This window comes from Carassius auratus, unplaced genomic scaffold, assembly GCF_003368295.1.
Source record: "Carassius auratus strain Wakin unplaced genomic scaffold, ASM336829v1 scaf_tig00014003, whole genome shotgun sequence".
Taxonomy (NCBI): domain Eukaryota; kingdom Metazoa; phylum Chordata; class Actinopteri; order Cypriniformes; family Cyprinidae; genus Carassius; species Carassius auratus.
The window spans coordinates 23242-41599 of record NW_020524465.1 but is presented as its reverse complement, the minus strand read 5'-3'; the positions used below and the strand labels follow the sequence as shown (position 1 = coordinate 41599).

Below are 18358 nucleotides of genomic sequence, written 5' to 3'. Positions count from 1 at the left end.
CCTACATCACCGCCATATTGGCCCCAGTAGTTTTCCACTTTCTGCCCTTGTGTGAATTTCCCGCTGAATTTCACGTGATTTCATCAGAATCACGTGATGTCAAACAAGCTATAAGAATAAGAAGTCGTTTTTTTTATTCAACTTGTACGGAGGCAGAGCTCTGTGGCAGACTGCTGGATCTAGGGGGTACAATTTTGAGGTAAGAAAGTAACTTTTTATAGCTTTATTTTGTGATGGCAATGTCTGATTTGCATGTGGATTCATGTTATTTAGTTATCATTATGTAACGAAAAACAAGTGGTGTTCAGTTGATTAATACAATAGTGCCCCCTATTGAAAACATCACATCAACCTACACTACACACATAATTAAGACCCGCTAATCCGTCCCTATGCTCCCCGACTCCCCTTTCTTATACCTATCGCCCTTCTCACACCCTCACCATTCATTCTCTCATACACACAGAAATAAATTAAAACACTTCCCTCTCCCCCGGTTTACAGGACCCAGCCGTGGGGTAGAGAGCAGTCACTACAAACCGTCAGGGGGAAATCATTCCAATAAGAGACTGCGATGAAGTTCACCGTTATTTCTAGTCCATATCTATTCAGAAGCGAGAGAAACACTCAAGTCCAATTATAGCATCATTCATCTCCTTAAGTTAGCGTGACAGTCGGGCAAAAACGCCAAACCAACAATCCCGCGAGGTAATGGTGACTCTAATAGTTAACCCCTCCCTACTAACTCAACTCACTCACACACAGGAGTCTAACTAACTGACTATCTTTATCTCCGGAGGACCTATTGTCCCCGAGAGACAGCCAAATGTAACCCCACAAGTCACCCACCAACCGCTGCTACATCTCATGCACCTCCTTTTAACAAGTCCTTTGATGTGGCAACAGGTGAATACAATCAGAGCAAATCACATAATCACTGGATAACAACATTCTACAGTATTTTGTCACATAATGGACATCAGGTCTTCCTTACCCACGCCAAGCAGCAGCAGCCCAATCAAACAATTTTATTTTTTTTCATGCTTTTTCAAGATGAGATCATAGACATTGGAACGGGGGGCTGGGGGGGCGGCCGCCCCCCTTTCCCCACCCCTCTCGGGGTTACGCCCATTTCACACATACTCCGTCTGCGGTGCGTATGCGTTGCGTAATTTTTTACGCACTCATGTTAATGGATTCCAGCGTTGCACATGGTTGCGGTCCGTCAATGCATTCCAGGAGCAGTGCTTCAGCAGCAGTGCGGCGATCGTTTACGTACCGAGTCTATTTTTGCTTTGCTACATGCACTGAATCAAAGTGACAGCGCATTGTTCGCGGTAAAAATGAACATGGATTGACACAGAAATGCAGTCATTTCACAATAAATGTATACTAATTAAAGCCTACTGTGTACACGAGTTCTGGCTTGATTTAAAACAAGAAAATGAGCAACTTTAGAGAAACAAGGCAACATTATATATGCACTTTTATAGAGGAAGAAAAACAAAGTTATTTAAGACCCGTTGGATTGCGTGTAATAAAGATTTAAATGCAAAAAAAAAAATGTTTGTTCATTGTTTTTGTTTTCCGTTGTTTAGGGCTGTCACTTTTCTGAAAAAAAGCATTTTAAATTTTTAAGACATGAGGGTTCATTGAATCGATTTTCCATGTAAAAAGAAAAGAAAGACGTTTCCTTTTCCATTGCCAAATACCAGATGAACATAAAGAGAGTGCTGGAAACACACAAGCCAGCAATATTTCTTATTTATTGGCATTAGAGCTGTAATTGGGCCTTAAAAGTTAGGCCCGACAGGACCGGAGCCAGACAGGTTTCGGCCGAGCGGCAACCTCGCACTCTCTCTTGTGAAGCCAATAAGGAAGTGACTAAAACTGCAATTCATCGACTGGCCGCTTGAGGCTGGCTGCAGAAGAGAGTCAGTCCCATAGACTCCCCATGTTAAAATGCCCAACTTTACAGCAGAAAAAAAACATGTTTACAGCCTGGTTCAAAAAATTATTTGGGTCTATATTACTAATTTTCTTCATGACAACTGTGAGGGGGTGATTTTTTTTAAAACTCATCCGTTTAAAATATATTAAGCCTTAAAGTTCTGCATAATTAAGGGCGTGGCCACTTGAGTGACAGGTGGATTGCCGCTGCTGACAATGCCGTCGCGCTGGGTGGGCGTGGCTTCTATCCGGGAGAGTCGCGCGGTGACGCGCTGCCAAGATGGCGACGGCCCGCTCTGCACTCTTTAGGCTTCAAAATCGTTATTGAGGAGTCTATGGGTGACGTCACGGACACTACGTCCATATTTTTTTACAGTCTATGGTTTTGGCCCGAGCCTGACAAGTACATTTTGAATGACAGCTTTTTAAAAGCCCGAACCCGTTTACAGTCCGACATTCAAATATGCGTGCACACACACAGCTCTTTTGCCTTTTGTCAATAATGAGTCATCTATACATGTTTTAACATAATTTATTCATAACTAACGTAGACGTTAAGGAGCGACTCACGGTTGGAGTCCTTCAGGACAGCTAGGGTCAGCCACAGGTGTCTGTGAAGGACCACCATGACCCCATGGATCGACTGAAGGCTTGAGCGGAGCATTTTATTGCTATCAATGCAGTCTGTTACCGTTCACAGGTTTTACTCGGCGGGTCTCCCAAAAGCTATTGTTATGGTTTTATTGTGTTATTGTTATTGTTTAACAGTTATTGTTATCGTTTTATTGTGCAGACCATGACTGAGACCTAAACGGCTGCTTACGGATATCAGGGAAGAATGGAACCCTCCTCCAAGTGGCGGCTTGACTTTCAGTACCAGTAGTTAAGCTTCCTCTTGGCAGTTTTCTCTGGAGCATCCCAATTGAGGTCAAACTCATTAACATCTCTTGCAAGGACCCTGGCGAGCTCCTCCTGGATATGTGGCAAAATTTTAGCATGTGCTGAAAGGCAGGGCATGGAGCAATGTCTTCATAATTGCTCGACAAAGCTTTCTATTAGGGTAGAGGGGTAGGGTTAGGGGTAGGTGTAGTGCCTCTTTCCAGCACGCCCTTTGTTCAATGCTCCTTGTTATGTATTTTATATGTTTTGTAGGTGAGGAATGATAATTTTTTACTGGAATCGACTGTTGATGACATCACACAGGTACTGATAGCACACTTATACAAAATACATGTCATCCCCTCTCTTAAGTTCATAACTATCCAGCTTGTAAGTGTTATTTCACAATATTTATAACAGTTATTACAAAATGTTATTACATTTTTTAACATGCCTTTTGTAAACAACTATAGGTGTAAACTCTTTATCACACAATATTTTTTAAATAAACAATTACACAAACTAAGTAGAATCTTTTGTTTTGGTTGTACAAATTATTCAAAACAAAATCAAAATTCAAGAATCGCCTTAGTTCACGCAGGACACATCAGTCATGCTCGCATCAGCTGATAGTGTGCTGTTCCTGACTTTTACCAATCCAGTTTTGACACATTTATCACAGCAGTCCCCATTCTCCAGTATCTCTTCTATCGCATCACTGCTCACAAATCAACTCCCTCCTCCAACCCCAACTCCATCTAACTGAAACTGTAATCTAATCAGATGTCCCCCCCCCTCCCCCCCTCTTCTTCTTTTACAGTTCATTATTGCAGGCATTCTCTATCATGTACTTTGTATTTTCTATGATTTATGTAAATTGTAATTATGAATGCATATACTGGATCTGTTCTGTACCCCTTGCTGCTCTCCTCGCTCTGTCCAAGCATGGCTTCATGGACAGGTGTGGGGAGTTTTGCTCAGAACAGAACCATACTGCCAACGCTAACTGTAATACTATACAATTGTAAAGAATAAACTTTGACGAAGTGGACCTGACTGAACTCAGATTAGTGCTGTACAGATTTGTAGTGTCAACCATTGTTCAGTACTTTGATGTCATATTCACTTGTTTACCTGACCTGCATAGTAATGTGTTTGTGTGACTGAGATTCAGGAAATATATGTAAGATAAGGGATCTTTGTTCATTTTTTTTTTTTTTTTTTGATGATTACTGCAGCTTGCCAGACAAGTCCATGTTGCACTTGTAACTTCTTCCTTTTATTTTTAGATTAGCCACAAATGAGGAATCAGCCCTAAGATCAAATAAAGCAATTTATAAACTTCAAATAATACCCTTTCGGTAACAATTTCTATGAAGCCTGTATTTATAATATATTATAAGGGTATTCTAAAAGGCATTATAATGAATGCATAATGCATTATAAAAAAAAAAAAAAAAACTTTACAATATGTTATATCAACTCATGAATAATCATATCAACAATTATAATACATCATAATACTTATGTATCTGTGGTTATAAGTTTAAGAGTATGATTATTTATAATGGACACCATATTAAATCTACTTAATTTACAGTATAAAGGACTGTATCATATCTTGACATTGTCTATTTAAGATCTGCACAGTATCTTACTACAGCTTGTGAGTGGTTAGATGTTGAGTGGCATTTGAGTCTTGTAAATTTATTGATATGAGCTTAATACTCCAACTGAAAAAAAATGCAATGTTTTATATGATTACATTTTATTTTCATGTTCCCCTCAATCAATCGACTATAAGCGACTTTGCAACTACATGTCAACTAGCTCTCATTAGAGTATTAGTATGCTCAAGAATGGTAGACTCTAGTATAGAATAAGTTGACATACTTTCAAAGACACTTACATCAGTTTACCTGTTGGTTGCCCATCAAAATAAAGTATTAGCATATATTTACAGTAGCAGACATACTAATACTCTGATGATGACCCCTAGTTGATAGTTGCAAAGTTACGTAACAGCTGTCTAAAGGGTACCATCAAAATAATCAAATGAGACTTATAATACATTATAACTGTGAGAAGTATAATCCATTGTTAAAGTTGGTGCAACGTGTTCATTGTGTTATAAATCATTATACTCTTAAGAGCTACAACCACAACTAAGTAAATTTGATAATATATTAAAACTGTTCTTATGAATATTCATGAGATGATATAGGACAAATATCAAAACCTTGGCCTTGATTTTACACCCAGAAATCATCATGGGTGCTTTCACACTAGCCCGTTGTTTCAGAACCAGGCACATTTCCCCCCTTAGCTCAGTTCATTTGGGCATATTTGGACACAGCAATCGCAATCTGATCCACTCCAAAACAATCAGCCTGAGATCATCTGAATGAGGTGTTCTCAGCTCGATAGAAAACAAACTGGAGTGGTTTGGTTGTAGAGAGAAAGCAATCTGAACCAATGGACCAGACTATATCACAATGTATATTGGGTAATTACAGTACGTTAGTTGCGTGAAAAATATTAGCTTTGTTGTTTTGTTAAAACCTCAAAATGAACCTGTGAATGTCCATGGATGAGGACGTCTTGGGTGAGCAAGAGTTTTTTTGCATTTGGCTCCCAAACTCTGGAATAGCCTTCCTGATAATATACGGGATTCACTCTGTTTAAACCTAGATTAAAAATACATCTCTTTGACCAGGCATTCTAATAATATATCTCATAGTCTTGTACCTAAGTTATAACTGATCAAATACACATTATTATTCTTTAGCTTGGGTTAAACAAATCATGCTAATCAGCTATGCTAATTATGTCTCTATTTGTTTCTCTGTTTTTGCCATAACTAGGATGTACACAAGCTTCAGTCTGGGTCCAGAACACCTGAGAAGAGATGATGCTGACCCTCAGATGATGCTAACCCTGAAGCAACATACTACCAAAACTTTGCTATAAGCTTGATTACATCATATAATAATTGCTGTTAATAGTGTTCATCATCTGTTTGATTACGTCTCTAATTGATTTTTCTGTACATTTCTGCCATATGTGCATTACCTGACAGTCACCATTGATACGCTGCTACTACTAAATATTGTAGAAACTAAATTTTCTGTAAAGTTGCTTTGCAACGATTAATATTGTAAAAAGCACTATTCAAATAAACTTAAATCGTTTTTGGGGGACAATACGGTGACTGAGGTAGGTATCTTGGATTTCATGGCCACAAATACACTGAGCAGTTTCGTCAGGCAGTTTTGGGATTTCTGAGAATTTAGAGTAACAACCAGCAGACAGTAAGCAATCTGAATCACTGTCTTTGATTATTGCACAGAGGACATTGGGAAACAAACTCTTCAATTTGCACGTTATAGAATCAAGATATAGATCAGAATATGGAAGTGAAACACTTAATGCAATATTTTTTATGAGTTCCTGGCTCTTTTGCACAATATAAGGTTTTGACACATCATGAGAACTTGATGACCTACACAAAAAATGAGTTACAAAGAAAACTTTTTATAGTTTATGGACATGATGTGCAATGTTAGAAAATATATGGAGTAAGATGGAGTATATAGAAAAATGTGACTTGTTTTACTGTGGGATTGCATAATCATTGTTTTTTTGTTATTGCAAAAACACTTAGCTTGAAAGGCTTTTAAAGATTTACTTTGGTAGAGAAGGACGAAGTGGCAACAAGCTAGTGAAGACCCAGCAGTAGGTAATATGAATTTTTCACACTGTTAAAACAATATCCGCTCTTTATTATACAAATGACAAAGAATGATGGATAGCGCAAGTCAATTTTTAATCTTCTGTCATACAGTATTACATTTATTTTCTGTTGTTTTTTAATATTATTTAATATTATTTTCATTAACTGCTTGCAGAGAAATTCATTTAATCATGATGTTCCTTCGTCTGATGATGGTATCAGTCCTCTCTGGTGGTTCAGCTGAAGTTGTGCGTGATTTTCGAGAGAAATGTGCTGATATTTTTGCAAATGGAGCTTCACCAACAATACTTCACGGACATCAGTACAAAAAAATTTGCCAAACTTTGAAAAAAAAAGTGTATTATGCCACACTTTATGATACTTACAACAAGATTCCGGTCTACTCTGCCTACAAGTTTAACAAAGGCATCCGTTGCAAAAGAAAACACCTATGGAGCATTGAACCTCAAGTAAGAATATTACTCTATGTCCACATGAATGTTTTATGGGGTATGTTTTGGTATGTTTTTGAATTAAAACATATTGTTAGCCATAAAATGTAATCATTGGAGTATAATTAATACTCATTTAAAAGATTAATTATTTCTCACACTGTGAAAAGTAAAAAACACACAGATGTTCCTCCATGTAGTCACATTTTGGTGGCAAGTTTATCTTCCATAATATGAAATTTCCTTAAGACTTCTTTTAATGTGCATTTTCTTGCTTATAAAAAATATTACAGCTTGATTATCCAGGAGAAGGACCAAATATGGTACCTGACTGTTCCAGACAATCATCGAATCAAGCTGTCTGTGATGATTATAAACGCTCTGTCTATGACAGAGGTCACCTGATGCCAGTCTACCTGGCAAGCTCACAGGATTGTGCTGATGCCACCTTCACTCTCACCAATGTTGCTCCACAAAACCTCTATTTTAACAGAGGTCAATGGAGGATACTAGAAGAAAAAATTGCAAAAGAACTGACCGAGCGATGTCTGTCGAGAGAGAACACTGCTTACCTTGTAACAGGGGTGGTACCAGGTACAAGTAAAATAAAAGATAAGGTGAATGTGCCTAGTCATTTCTGGACTGCATACTGCTGTTTAGACCATAATAAGGAGTGTCAAATCTCAAGAGGATTTATTGGGGAGAACAAGAACAAGAACACTGCTCCTAACAACATAACAGTGAATAAGTTACAGGGAATTCTTGAAAACCTGTATAAAGTCAGATCTTTTCAGTTGTTTAGTACAAGAGCCAACTGAAGGTTTTTTGTTGTTGTTGTTTTTTTAAATTCAGCAGATTTATTTGTTGAATTATGATAGTCCTTAAAGAACACTCTTAAAAATAAAAGTTCTTTATTGGCATTTTGGGACAATAAGTAATTTTTTATTCTTAATTTTCCTCTTCTCCTACTATGTAACAATAATCATATAATCAGAATCATAGCTTTACACACAAGGCTGAACTAAGGATGTATGCCAAATGCTTTAACAGAGAGATAATGTATATTTAGTTGTGATTTCTGTGTTCTTGTCCACTTCTCCTCTGACACTTGACTAAGCAACATTAATAAAAGACTCTACATCTCCACCCTGGTTTCTTCATTCATGATCCAACACATTGTAGCAACAAGGAATGTGATTCTGTACAAGTTTTGTTGTGATCAGAATGACCTGAAAAACTGGTAGTGTATAATCATCATTTGTTTAGTGTATGATGATCAGTTTCTGTATCTATTTACAAAGTCTGCAAAACAATGAGACTTAGTGTTTTCAAATCGGTTCAGAAATCATGCAATGTATTCCAGCCTATAAGTTTATCTTTTCCTGTATTCAAAAGCTGGTTCCTGTTTCTGACATGTTTGTCTGCAAGTCTGTAAATCAGGTTCCTCATTCCTTGTCATAGAGAGCCACTCTGATGTTTCATATCAATGAAACATGTTATAACTCACCCTAAGCAAATTTTTTTATGTATTTATAATTTTTATTCATGCATAGTTTTTTGAAGAGAAAGACAAACCAAGTAATGTCTCTCAGCATTCAAGCTACATTATATTATAGCAGTTTACTAAGATTGACTGTAATAAAGTATACACACACACACTTCACTCTTCGTGTTTGAAACTAAACCATGCAATTTTGTTTGTGCTGCAAAGATTGAGCCACTTAAGAATATATATTTGTTGTATAATCACCAAAAAACATTATATTTTTACAGCTCCTTTCTCAGGAGGTCTGCTAAGAACATGTCAATTTTAGTCTAATTAATACTCATGAGCCTCTCTTCTGATTGGCCTATTGTTTTCTGAGTGATGCACAGCCATGCCAACCACAGGTAACTAGGGTCAGCCGACGTCACAGCGCTTGCTGGAGGCAGCAAAACAAAGGGAAAACTGGAGGCGGCCAACTCAAACCAGCGCAGTTGGAATGTTGGGTGCCGGAATTGACATAATACAGCTTTAAATTAAATTATCTATATATTGCATGTGTTACGACCCCTGGTTCAAGAGAAGCAACAAAAGTTGAGGGACACACGCAAACCAAATATTAAACTCAAGAAAATATTTACCACTAAATTTGTCACGTTTGGTGATACAGGAAAGACAGAGAGATCCAAATGCAGGTGTGAGATTTTATTGAAGGGCAAATCCAAAAGGGTAAACAGTCCAGGCAGGGTCAAAACCAGAATATCCAACAACATAACAAACAAAAACAATAACACACGGCAAGAGCAGACTCAGGAAAGTATCACACATAGACAAGGACTCCGTGACACAGACTCAGACAGACCGGGTATAAATACACAAAAGGATAATGAGGGAACAGGAGACAGGTGGGGAATAATCAATTAACTAAAACAAGGAGGAAGGTGACCAAATAAGGGAACAGGAAGTGATAAGGTGACAGACACCGTGGGAACGGAGGACACCTAGTGGAAACCCAGGGAACACAACCCGGACACTGTGACAAAATTAAATTAATATTTAATAATAAAATCAAAACAATTAAAAGGCTTTAATCACCAGCAGGGTGGACTATTGTAATGGGCTCCTCACCGGCCTTCCCAAAAAGACCATTAGACAGCTGCAGCTCATCCAGAACATCTGAGCATATCACATCAGTCCTCAGGTCCTTACACTGGCTTCCAGTTACATTTAGGATTGATTTTAAAGTACTTTTACTCGTATATAAGTCACTAAATGACCTAGGACCGAAATACATTGCAGATATGCTCACTGAATATAAACCTAACAGAGCACTCAGATCACTAGGATCGAGTCAGTTAGAAAATACCAAGGGTTCACACAAAACAAGGGGAGTCCGCCTTAAGTTACTATGCCGCGCGCAGTTGGAATCAGCTTCCAGAAGAGATCAGATGTGCTAAAACACTAGTCACATTTAAATCTGGACTCAAAACCCATCTGTTTAGCTGTGCATTTATTGAATGAGCACTGTGCAATGTCTGAACTGATTGAAATATATTTCACTGTTTTTTATGTAAAATCATTTTCAAACTGTTTATAAATTCATTTTAAGTAAATGTTTTAATCATTTTAAAAGTTTTAAAATTGCTTGTTTTATTTTGTTCTTATTTTTCTTCATGATTATTTTAATTTCTTTTATGTAAAGCACTTTGAATTACCATCGTGTACGAAATGTGCTATATAAATAAACTTGCCTTGCCTAACAAACCTTTTTTCAATCAACCTGGTTTTCAAAGTTACCTTAACATTTTCTTTGAGCCTTTTATCTTTAAAATCACAATTTCGTAATGTTCAGCAATGCTTAATAATTGCTCTTTAGCTAGGGTGACCAGATTTCTCAGAGTGGAATACGGGACAGACACAGAACCCACAGACCCACAACACCTACTGCACACATACAAGTATTTACACTTAATACTATTGTTAGCTATGTAAAAAAATAAATGTAGGCTTATATAAAATTGCAGATCAGTTGAAACAAGATGGTGCAACAGCATCATTCACTGTGCAGAACCTGATTTTACCAAGTGAGACATGTTCCTGGGACAACATCGTTGTTGACCCTGGAACAACATTGTGATTAACCAATCAGATTTGAAGAACCAGTTTATAGATTTTGTGAAGTTTACGCTTAAAATCAGTGTTTGGTGCTTGTACATCAGTGTCATTCATCTATCATTTCCTCTGATTTTAGGGATTACTCATGGTTAAGGTTAGGTTTAGGTGTAGGGATATGGTTAAGAATATTTTTTTTGGAGTAAAATGTTGTTCCAGGGTCAACAAAATATGTTGACCTAGGAACACATCGAACTTGGCAAAATCAGGACGTGCCATTCACTGTTGCTGTTTTGTATTTTTCACTGGAACCAATTTTTGCCAGCGTGCGCTTGTCTTTCAAGAGTTTATCATAAAATGCGGAGCAGTCCAGTCCAAAATTAATTCGTACGAAAAGCATTGCCTTCATTCTTGTTACACTCTGTCGAGATTTTTCATCCGTCCATGATGCATTCATTAACGAGAACACACGCTCCACAGGTGCAGATGTACCAGGCAGGCATAAAACAAACTCCACAGCCAAAGATAAGACTCCAAAGTTGAGTGACTTGCTCCCCATCTCACTAAACACGTCTGTCCATCTATCAGACACAGCCACCTTGTTTTTGTTCCACTCAGTGATGTGACAAGTGACAATATTTTTAGCACAGGCCCACTCATCAAAGAGCATGGTTTCATCAACCGATGTGAGTGCAGGTACACCCATCCAAAAATTCATGAGACTAAAAAACTAAAACTAAACTAAAAAAAAAAAAAAAAACATCAATATCAGCCATGAGAAAGATCACCTCAAGATTAGATTATTGTAATGCTTTATTGGGTGGTTGTTCTGCACACTTAGTAAACAAACTACAGCTAGTCCAAAATGCAGCAGCAAGAGTTCTTACTAGAACCAGGAAGTATGACCATATTAGCCCGGTCCTGTCAACACTGCACTGGGTACCTATTAAACATCGTATAGATTTTAAAATATTGCTTTAAAATATTACTTATAAAGGCCTGAATGGTTTTGCACCCCAGTATTTGAATGAGCTCCTTTTACATTATAATCTTCTACGTCCGCTACGTTCTCAAAACTCAGGCAATTTGACAATACCTAGAATATCAAAATCAACTGCAGGCGGCAGATCCTTTTCCTATTTGGCGCCTAAACTTTGGAATAACCTACCTAACATTGTTCGGGAGGCAGACACACTCTTGCAGTTTAAATCTAGATTAAAGACCCATCTATTTAACCTGGCTTAGACATAACAGACAACTAGAGCCCCAGATACAGATCCCCTGTAAAGACCTTGTCTCAGACGACCACCAGGACAAGACCACAGCAAACAGATGATTTTTCTGCACGATCGGACTTTGCTGCAGTCTGGAATTGAACTACTGGTTTCGTCTGGTCAGAGTAGAACTGGCAGTCTGGCAGCCTGGTGTCTCCCAAGGTTTTTTCTCCATTCTGTCACCAATGGAGTATCGGTTCCTTGACGCTGTATATATCAGAGATATATATATTATTCAGCAGACAAGATTGTAATGGTATAACTACTTTTACAGAATTAACTTAATTACTGAATTTCACTGAAAATATATTTTATATACAGATGAGAGAACCAAAACTCTGACTAGCGCTGTAGAAATCCCACCAAGAAAGAAGGTGGATGTTGACATCACCATCGGCAGAGTGACGTCTGACCTGCCTTACACTGGCACAGTGATCATCACTTTCACGGATATCAAAGTGAAATCTAAAGAATCTAGTGTGTAATTTTAAGAAAAAAATCCTTCTTTGCGGTCTTTAATTTTTACCAGCAAATTAGCAATGTATACATTTTCTACTTTAGTATGATTTGTTTTAGATTTCCTCCGTTGTACCATTACAAATGTCTATTTGCTCCATTTTTTAAGAGATGAAATACTCAGCACTTTCTTTTTCAAATAATCTTATACAAAAATGGTTATTTTGTGGTATTACCTTTAAAGCTCCCTTTTGGAACCCTTTTTTTTTTAAAGAGTGAAATCAAGCTTTATATCTGATTTTCAAATTCCTCCAAATCTTAGTTGCTCGACTCTAATAATCTAAATGTGAATAACTGAAGTGTATCTTAAATTTCTCTAATACAAAATAAAGGTTAAATTGGATTGAATTAATTTTATTTACTCTACACTTTAGATTATTGTTGTTTCATTTTTGTTTGTTTTTTCTTTCAAAACTTTCATTAATTACATTAATTAAAAAATTATGACTTCAAAGGTTTGTAATGTAAACATCATTCAGCACTTTCAAATGGTATTCTATAATCTGAATAAAATGATTAATATATATTTGGACACTCCATCCCATACCTTTGTCACTCTATCCTGGCGGTTGGCAGACTAACTTGAATGGTACATCCTGCCACCTACTGGATAGAGGTGTGGAGTGCATAATGGTTGGGATATTGCAAAACAATAACACAATTGAAAAGGAGGGAGAGGAGAGAGGGAGATTTTTTTTTTTACATAGCCACCTAAAAATACTCTTCTCACAATGGTGTGTGCTCTTTTAGAATTAATAAATTCGTTATTGCTAAATGATCTTCTTATTCTCTTAAGTGCACTATTCCTTTTACTTATTGCCTCACTACACTCCTCATTCCACCATGTTCCACCATGGAACAGCTTTCTTCCTATTACCAGCCTTCTTCATTCCTATTACTTCCTCAGCAGTACTCTGGAGAATTTCACACAACGTATGATTAAAAACTTCTACATCTTCCATAGAATTGTTAAATTCAGACATTCTGTTATAACACAACTTGGCACAACAATTGGCAGATTTAAACTTCCACTGTGGCATTCTTTCCACCACAGTTTGTGCTATATCTAAACCAATTGTACTGATGATGGGAAAATAATCACTAAGAACTGTGCTTTGATTTATAATATTCAAATCACATTTTCCAGCTAAACTTTCAGAGACTAGTGCCAAGTCTAACCTTGAATATTTTCCCTGTGACAAATCAACTCTAACCCTCCCCAATCTAGCATGTCTTCTATGATCATTCCATTCTAATCTGTTTTAGTACTCCCCCATAATGTGCTGTGCGCATTCAAATATGGGACTTCTATTCCCTCCCATATTTCCTACTGTAGCTTATCCTTACAAAAGTTATTATTATTAAAATATTATATAAATTATTCTAATTCTCTGTGCTCATTCCCATATTTCAACCAACACAACGTCTTGCTCATCGTTGACAACAACTGTTCTATACCCAATAACTTGTTTAATAAATGTTGCTACTGTACCCTACCACCATTTCCTTTACTTCTATCTCTTCTGATTGTAATGTATCCAAAAATTATCTGATTGTAATCCTATTAAAAATTAAGTTTAATTGAGGTTTAAGCCACATCTCTTGATCACAAATAATGTCTTGATTTGAGATATATATATATATATATATATATATATATATATATATGTGATTTATTGAGCAGTGTGGGGTGCCTGGTGAAGTGTGCTGCTCCGCTTTCTGGTGGCCGGTGCTTCCCGTGTGTTCTCTGTGCTCTTCGGTGCCAGTTAAGGTGAAAGTGGGTGTCCTTACGTGCTCCAAAGTGGGTGGGCTGTCAGTCACTCGCTGCTTTCTGCGAAGAAATGAGACAGGAGTTAGACCATCGCTGCATTCGGTTCGAGACTGTCGTTTGAGTGCAGCATGTGCTCCTTAAGAGTGTGCTGGCTGATGGGGAGCAGCTGTGACGGGGACATGCAGGTGTTTTCTGTTGGTTGACAGGGCGACGCTGATTCCTCTGGGAGTGCTCGTCACATTTTATATATATAAATATATATAGCATTATCATTAGCAATTAAACTTCTTGCATTTCATTGCAATATTGTTATCACCATTATGTACAACCACATGTTTGCCTGTTTACTGTCTGACTATTTACTGGTTGCATCACAAGATCCTATCGTTTATCATATCTACCATAACATCCTCTAACTCCAAGTACTTTCCAGCAGCTCTAATAATGGTTTAGATTCTTTTTGAGCTGCTTTCACTTTGGGCGGAGCAATTTACCACTTCTGCTATGAACGTTACAAATTATTTTTTGTCAAAACTTTATTCTCTTTACTTTTTTCTTTCAACATTATTTTTTGTTGTGGGTCTGTTGTCCTGTCAGTTGCATTGGGTGTCTGTTTTACTTTCTTTAGAGCCTCAGCGTATGATATTTCTTCACCCACTCTGTCATTTTGGACTTTTACTGCATTTTTCCTTACTTGACATCCTCCATATCCTGCACTTTGCTCTCCTCCACAATTACAGCATTTAGGATTAACATCTTGTCCACACTTACCATACTCATGATCACCTCCACATCGCACACATGTGTTGGTCTCTACACACTACCGCAACGTGACCAAACTTTTGTCAATTATAACATCTTAGCAGTGGAGGAACATATGGTCGAACAGTGGCTAAGTTTACATAAAACCAAATAATCAGATTAGCGGCTCAGTCGGACTGAAAAGCCATAAACACCTTAATCGATCTGATTGAGCTACATCTGAATGAAATTTGGATCGGATTGATGGGTGTGGTTTATTACTCTTCTAACACGATTGAGAGTGCATGTAAACACTCGATCGGATTGAACCACAAAACAGAAAGGTCTGCACATGTGCAATGAATGAGCGGCTCTTCTTTTTGAATAAAGTATTGTATAAATGTGTGTCCTGTCATTATAAACTCTCCTTCCACTTGGCAACTGTGTAGTGAAGCAGGACAACCTTGTTTTGGATACTAATTTGGGCATGGGGAGTTTCGGGCCCTGGTGTTTTCAGTTACTCTTTGTAAGGTCTTGCATGTGTTATGGTTGCAGTTCTAAGCCTTTTATCCTGGTTTTTGGTGGTCTGCCTGTTTATCTGGATTACTCTGTTTGCCTCAGCCCAGAACTCTCTCATTGTTTAGACTGCATATTGTGTTTGAACCCATGCCTGTTTTGACTACGATTATCCATCTAATAAACTACTGCACTTGGATCCTCAGCCTTCATGTCCCTGTGCAGTTTTGTGACAACAACCATGAGGCACGTTTCTGTTCGAGTTTGTGTTTGGAATGACTTGAATAACTAGTGTATAATCTTCAATTGTTTAGTGTATGGCGTCCAGTTTTTCAAGTGTAACTTGTTAGACAGCGAGTGTGTGATATCTAGTGTTTTAATGATGTTTAAACACGTGTAAAGCATCAAGCAGGCATTACAAAGAGTAGGTTGAGCAAGATATATTTTGTTTGATAAAATTTATTACATATAGCCTACTCTTTTCGACCATGTGAGTAAATGATGACAGAATTACAATATTTGGTTTATTTTCTTAATTTTATTATTATTACTATGAAAATATGAAATGTAGTTCATTTATTTAATGAAATGATACTCTAAATAATAAACTAAATCTGACAGTAGGTGTTGGTAAATGTCCTGATTAAGTCATCGAGTCATTTATTCATTTATGATTTGTTCAAATGGCTGATTCATTCAGGATTGAAGTAAATGGTTCTTTATGAATAGTTCAATGAATCATTAGGTTTGTTCGACATGAAGCGGGTCATCACCATCAGACCGATCGGTGTGTGACATCAAAGAACCGCAAGAGCTTAAAGAGCAGACGATTCCTTGTGCTTTTGATTTGCCCTCGTGGTACTTTGATGTCAAACACCCATTAGTCTGTGGTCACTTCAAAGCCAATGCAAATGCCAATGGTTTAACACACCAAATGGTTCCCCAAATTCGTTCAAAACGTGGATTAAGAAATGGAATGCCCCTCTGGGTTGCTCGGAGATGAACAGTTCCACTTTGTCTTTATATTTTGGTTGGCAAAATTGAGAAAAACAGACAATATTGTATCTAAATAACACAATATTAACTTAATAGACTGTTGTATAAGAGGAGTATCACATTTGCAATACTGTGATATTGCACTTAGCCTACTTCTCATGTGATATTTCTTAACTATGTGACATAAATATGAGACACAATCTCAAACGGCTTTTTACTCTACAGTATATCTTGCCTTTAGGGACATTTTCTAAGCTCCATCACGCGGTAAATTGTTACCCTGCCTCATATTAGTCATGAATCTACTGTATTTAATGGCAGATGATCCACATAGGTCTGGGACAGGGCAAGTGCATCAAATACCTTAATAATTTTAGCGTTATTTTTCTCGAATTTAATCGAATTAATCGAATTAACTCGTTAAATTACCAGCCCTAATAAATATTGAAACTTTTGCACACAAATGAAAAAAGCAAGCCCAAATTTCTTTAAATCATGGAATATGAATGAATTATTTATTGACAATTTTAGAATACACACACAAGACACATTCATTAATGTATTTGATTTAGATCTCAGATGTTAATTCGGATTTTAATCTGTGATATCATTTTCAGATTTCTTTAAAGATGTCCTACCCAACAAATCTGTTTAAAATTGGTGGTAAAGGAGGTTCACCATTTTCATTGACTGGTAAGAACAATGGTTCCAGTTTAGAGAAGATCGGGGTCTGGGTGGGAGGATCTCAGGTGAAGGCTGTCAAAGTTTGGCTTTCAGATGGCAGAAGGGAAACCTTTGGCGAACCAGCTGGACCGTATCAGGAGTACACATTCAAAACTGATGTGTGTGAGTGTTTCACCTCACTGTCCCTCTGGGGGAATGGAGCAGGAACACGTCTAGGAGCCATCAAATTCAAGACCAGTAAAGGAGGAGAATTTTTTGCAAAAATGACAAGCTGGGGTTTAAAACAAGAATATCCCATAGATATCGGCTCTGGATATTGTTTGGGAGTTGTAGGAAGATCTGGTGCAGATATTGACTGCATGGGATTCATGTTTCTCAACGCAGTTCAATCAACAGTTCTCACTAATGTCAAATATCCCACAATAAACCAACTGATACCACAGGTGACCGTGGAAGAGCTCAAATCAGTCACTTACAGAAATGACTCCTCTGAAAAACAACAGGAAACGATTGAAACCTCAAAAAAAGTGATCAAAACATCTTCATGGTCGATGAGTGTCAGCTTTACGGCAACATTTAGTGTGGAAGTGAAGGCAGGGATTCCAGAGGTTGTAGAAGTTTCTACAGGATTCAGTTTCAGTGTTGGAACAGAAAGCACTTACAGTCATGAGTACACTGATGAGAGAAATGAAACTCTGACTACCACTATAGATGTGCCACCAAGAAAGAAGGTGGATGTTACCATCACCATCGGCAGAGCCACGTCTGACCTGCCTTACACTGGCACAGTGATCATCACTTGCAAAAACGGCAGTGTGTTACATTATGAAACCAAGGGCCAATACAAAGGCATCACTTACACTGATATCAAAGTGAACACTAAAGAATCTGATCTTTAATGTTAAGACAGATTGTTCTTGGCTGGGCTTGATCTGATTTTACCAGCAATGTATCACTTTTAATTGTTTTACTTTAGTTTGCAAGAAACTGCCCTTTATCTTTCTTGAGAGAAAGTGCCTTTTTTTTAAATAAATTATATATGTATTATTTGTGCATGTGTTTGTGTTTTTCTGTCTGCACATAGCTTTCCTTGTCAAACAAATAAAAAAATCTAAATATCAGGTCGGGTCAGGTCAGGAAATGTTGTGACTGTTTTTTTTTTTTTAGGCTACTCAGTTTATAATAGGCCTAAATACATTATTTAATTTGTTAAAAACACAGGCAAATGAGCTTCTTTAGTACTTCTTTGCT

The 18358-nt window shown here is 37.4% G+C and overlaps 1 protein-coding gene across 1 annotated transcript; it reads left to right on the top strand.

Annotated features, from left to right (window-relative positions):
- Positions 1 to 17000: 17000 nt before the first annotated feature.
- Positions 17001 to 18047, top strand: LOC113074219 (aerolysin-like protein). Its single transcript, XM_026246975.1, has one exon. The coding sequence runs from the start codon at positions 17053 to 17055 to the stop codon at positions 18004 to 18006; it is 954 nt and encodes a 317-aa protein (XP_026102760.1). The 5' UTR covers positions 17001 to 17052; the 3' UTR covers positions 18007 to 18047.
- The last annotated feature ends 311 nt before the right edge of the window (positions 18048 to 18358 follow it).

Coding starts and splice junctions, on each gene's coding strand:
- LOC113074219 (XM_026246975.1), top strand. CDS start 17,053: ATGTCCTACCCAACAAATCTGTTTAAAATTGGTGGTAAAGGAGGTTCA.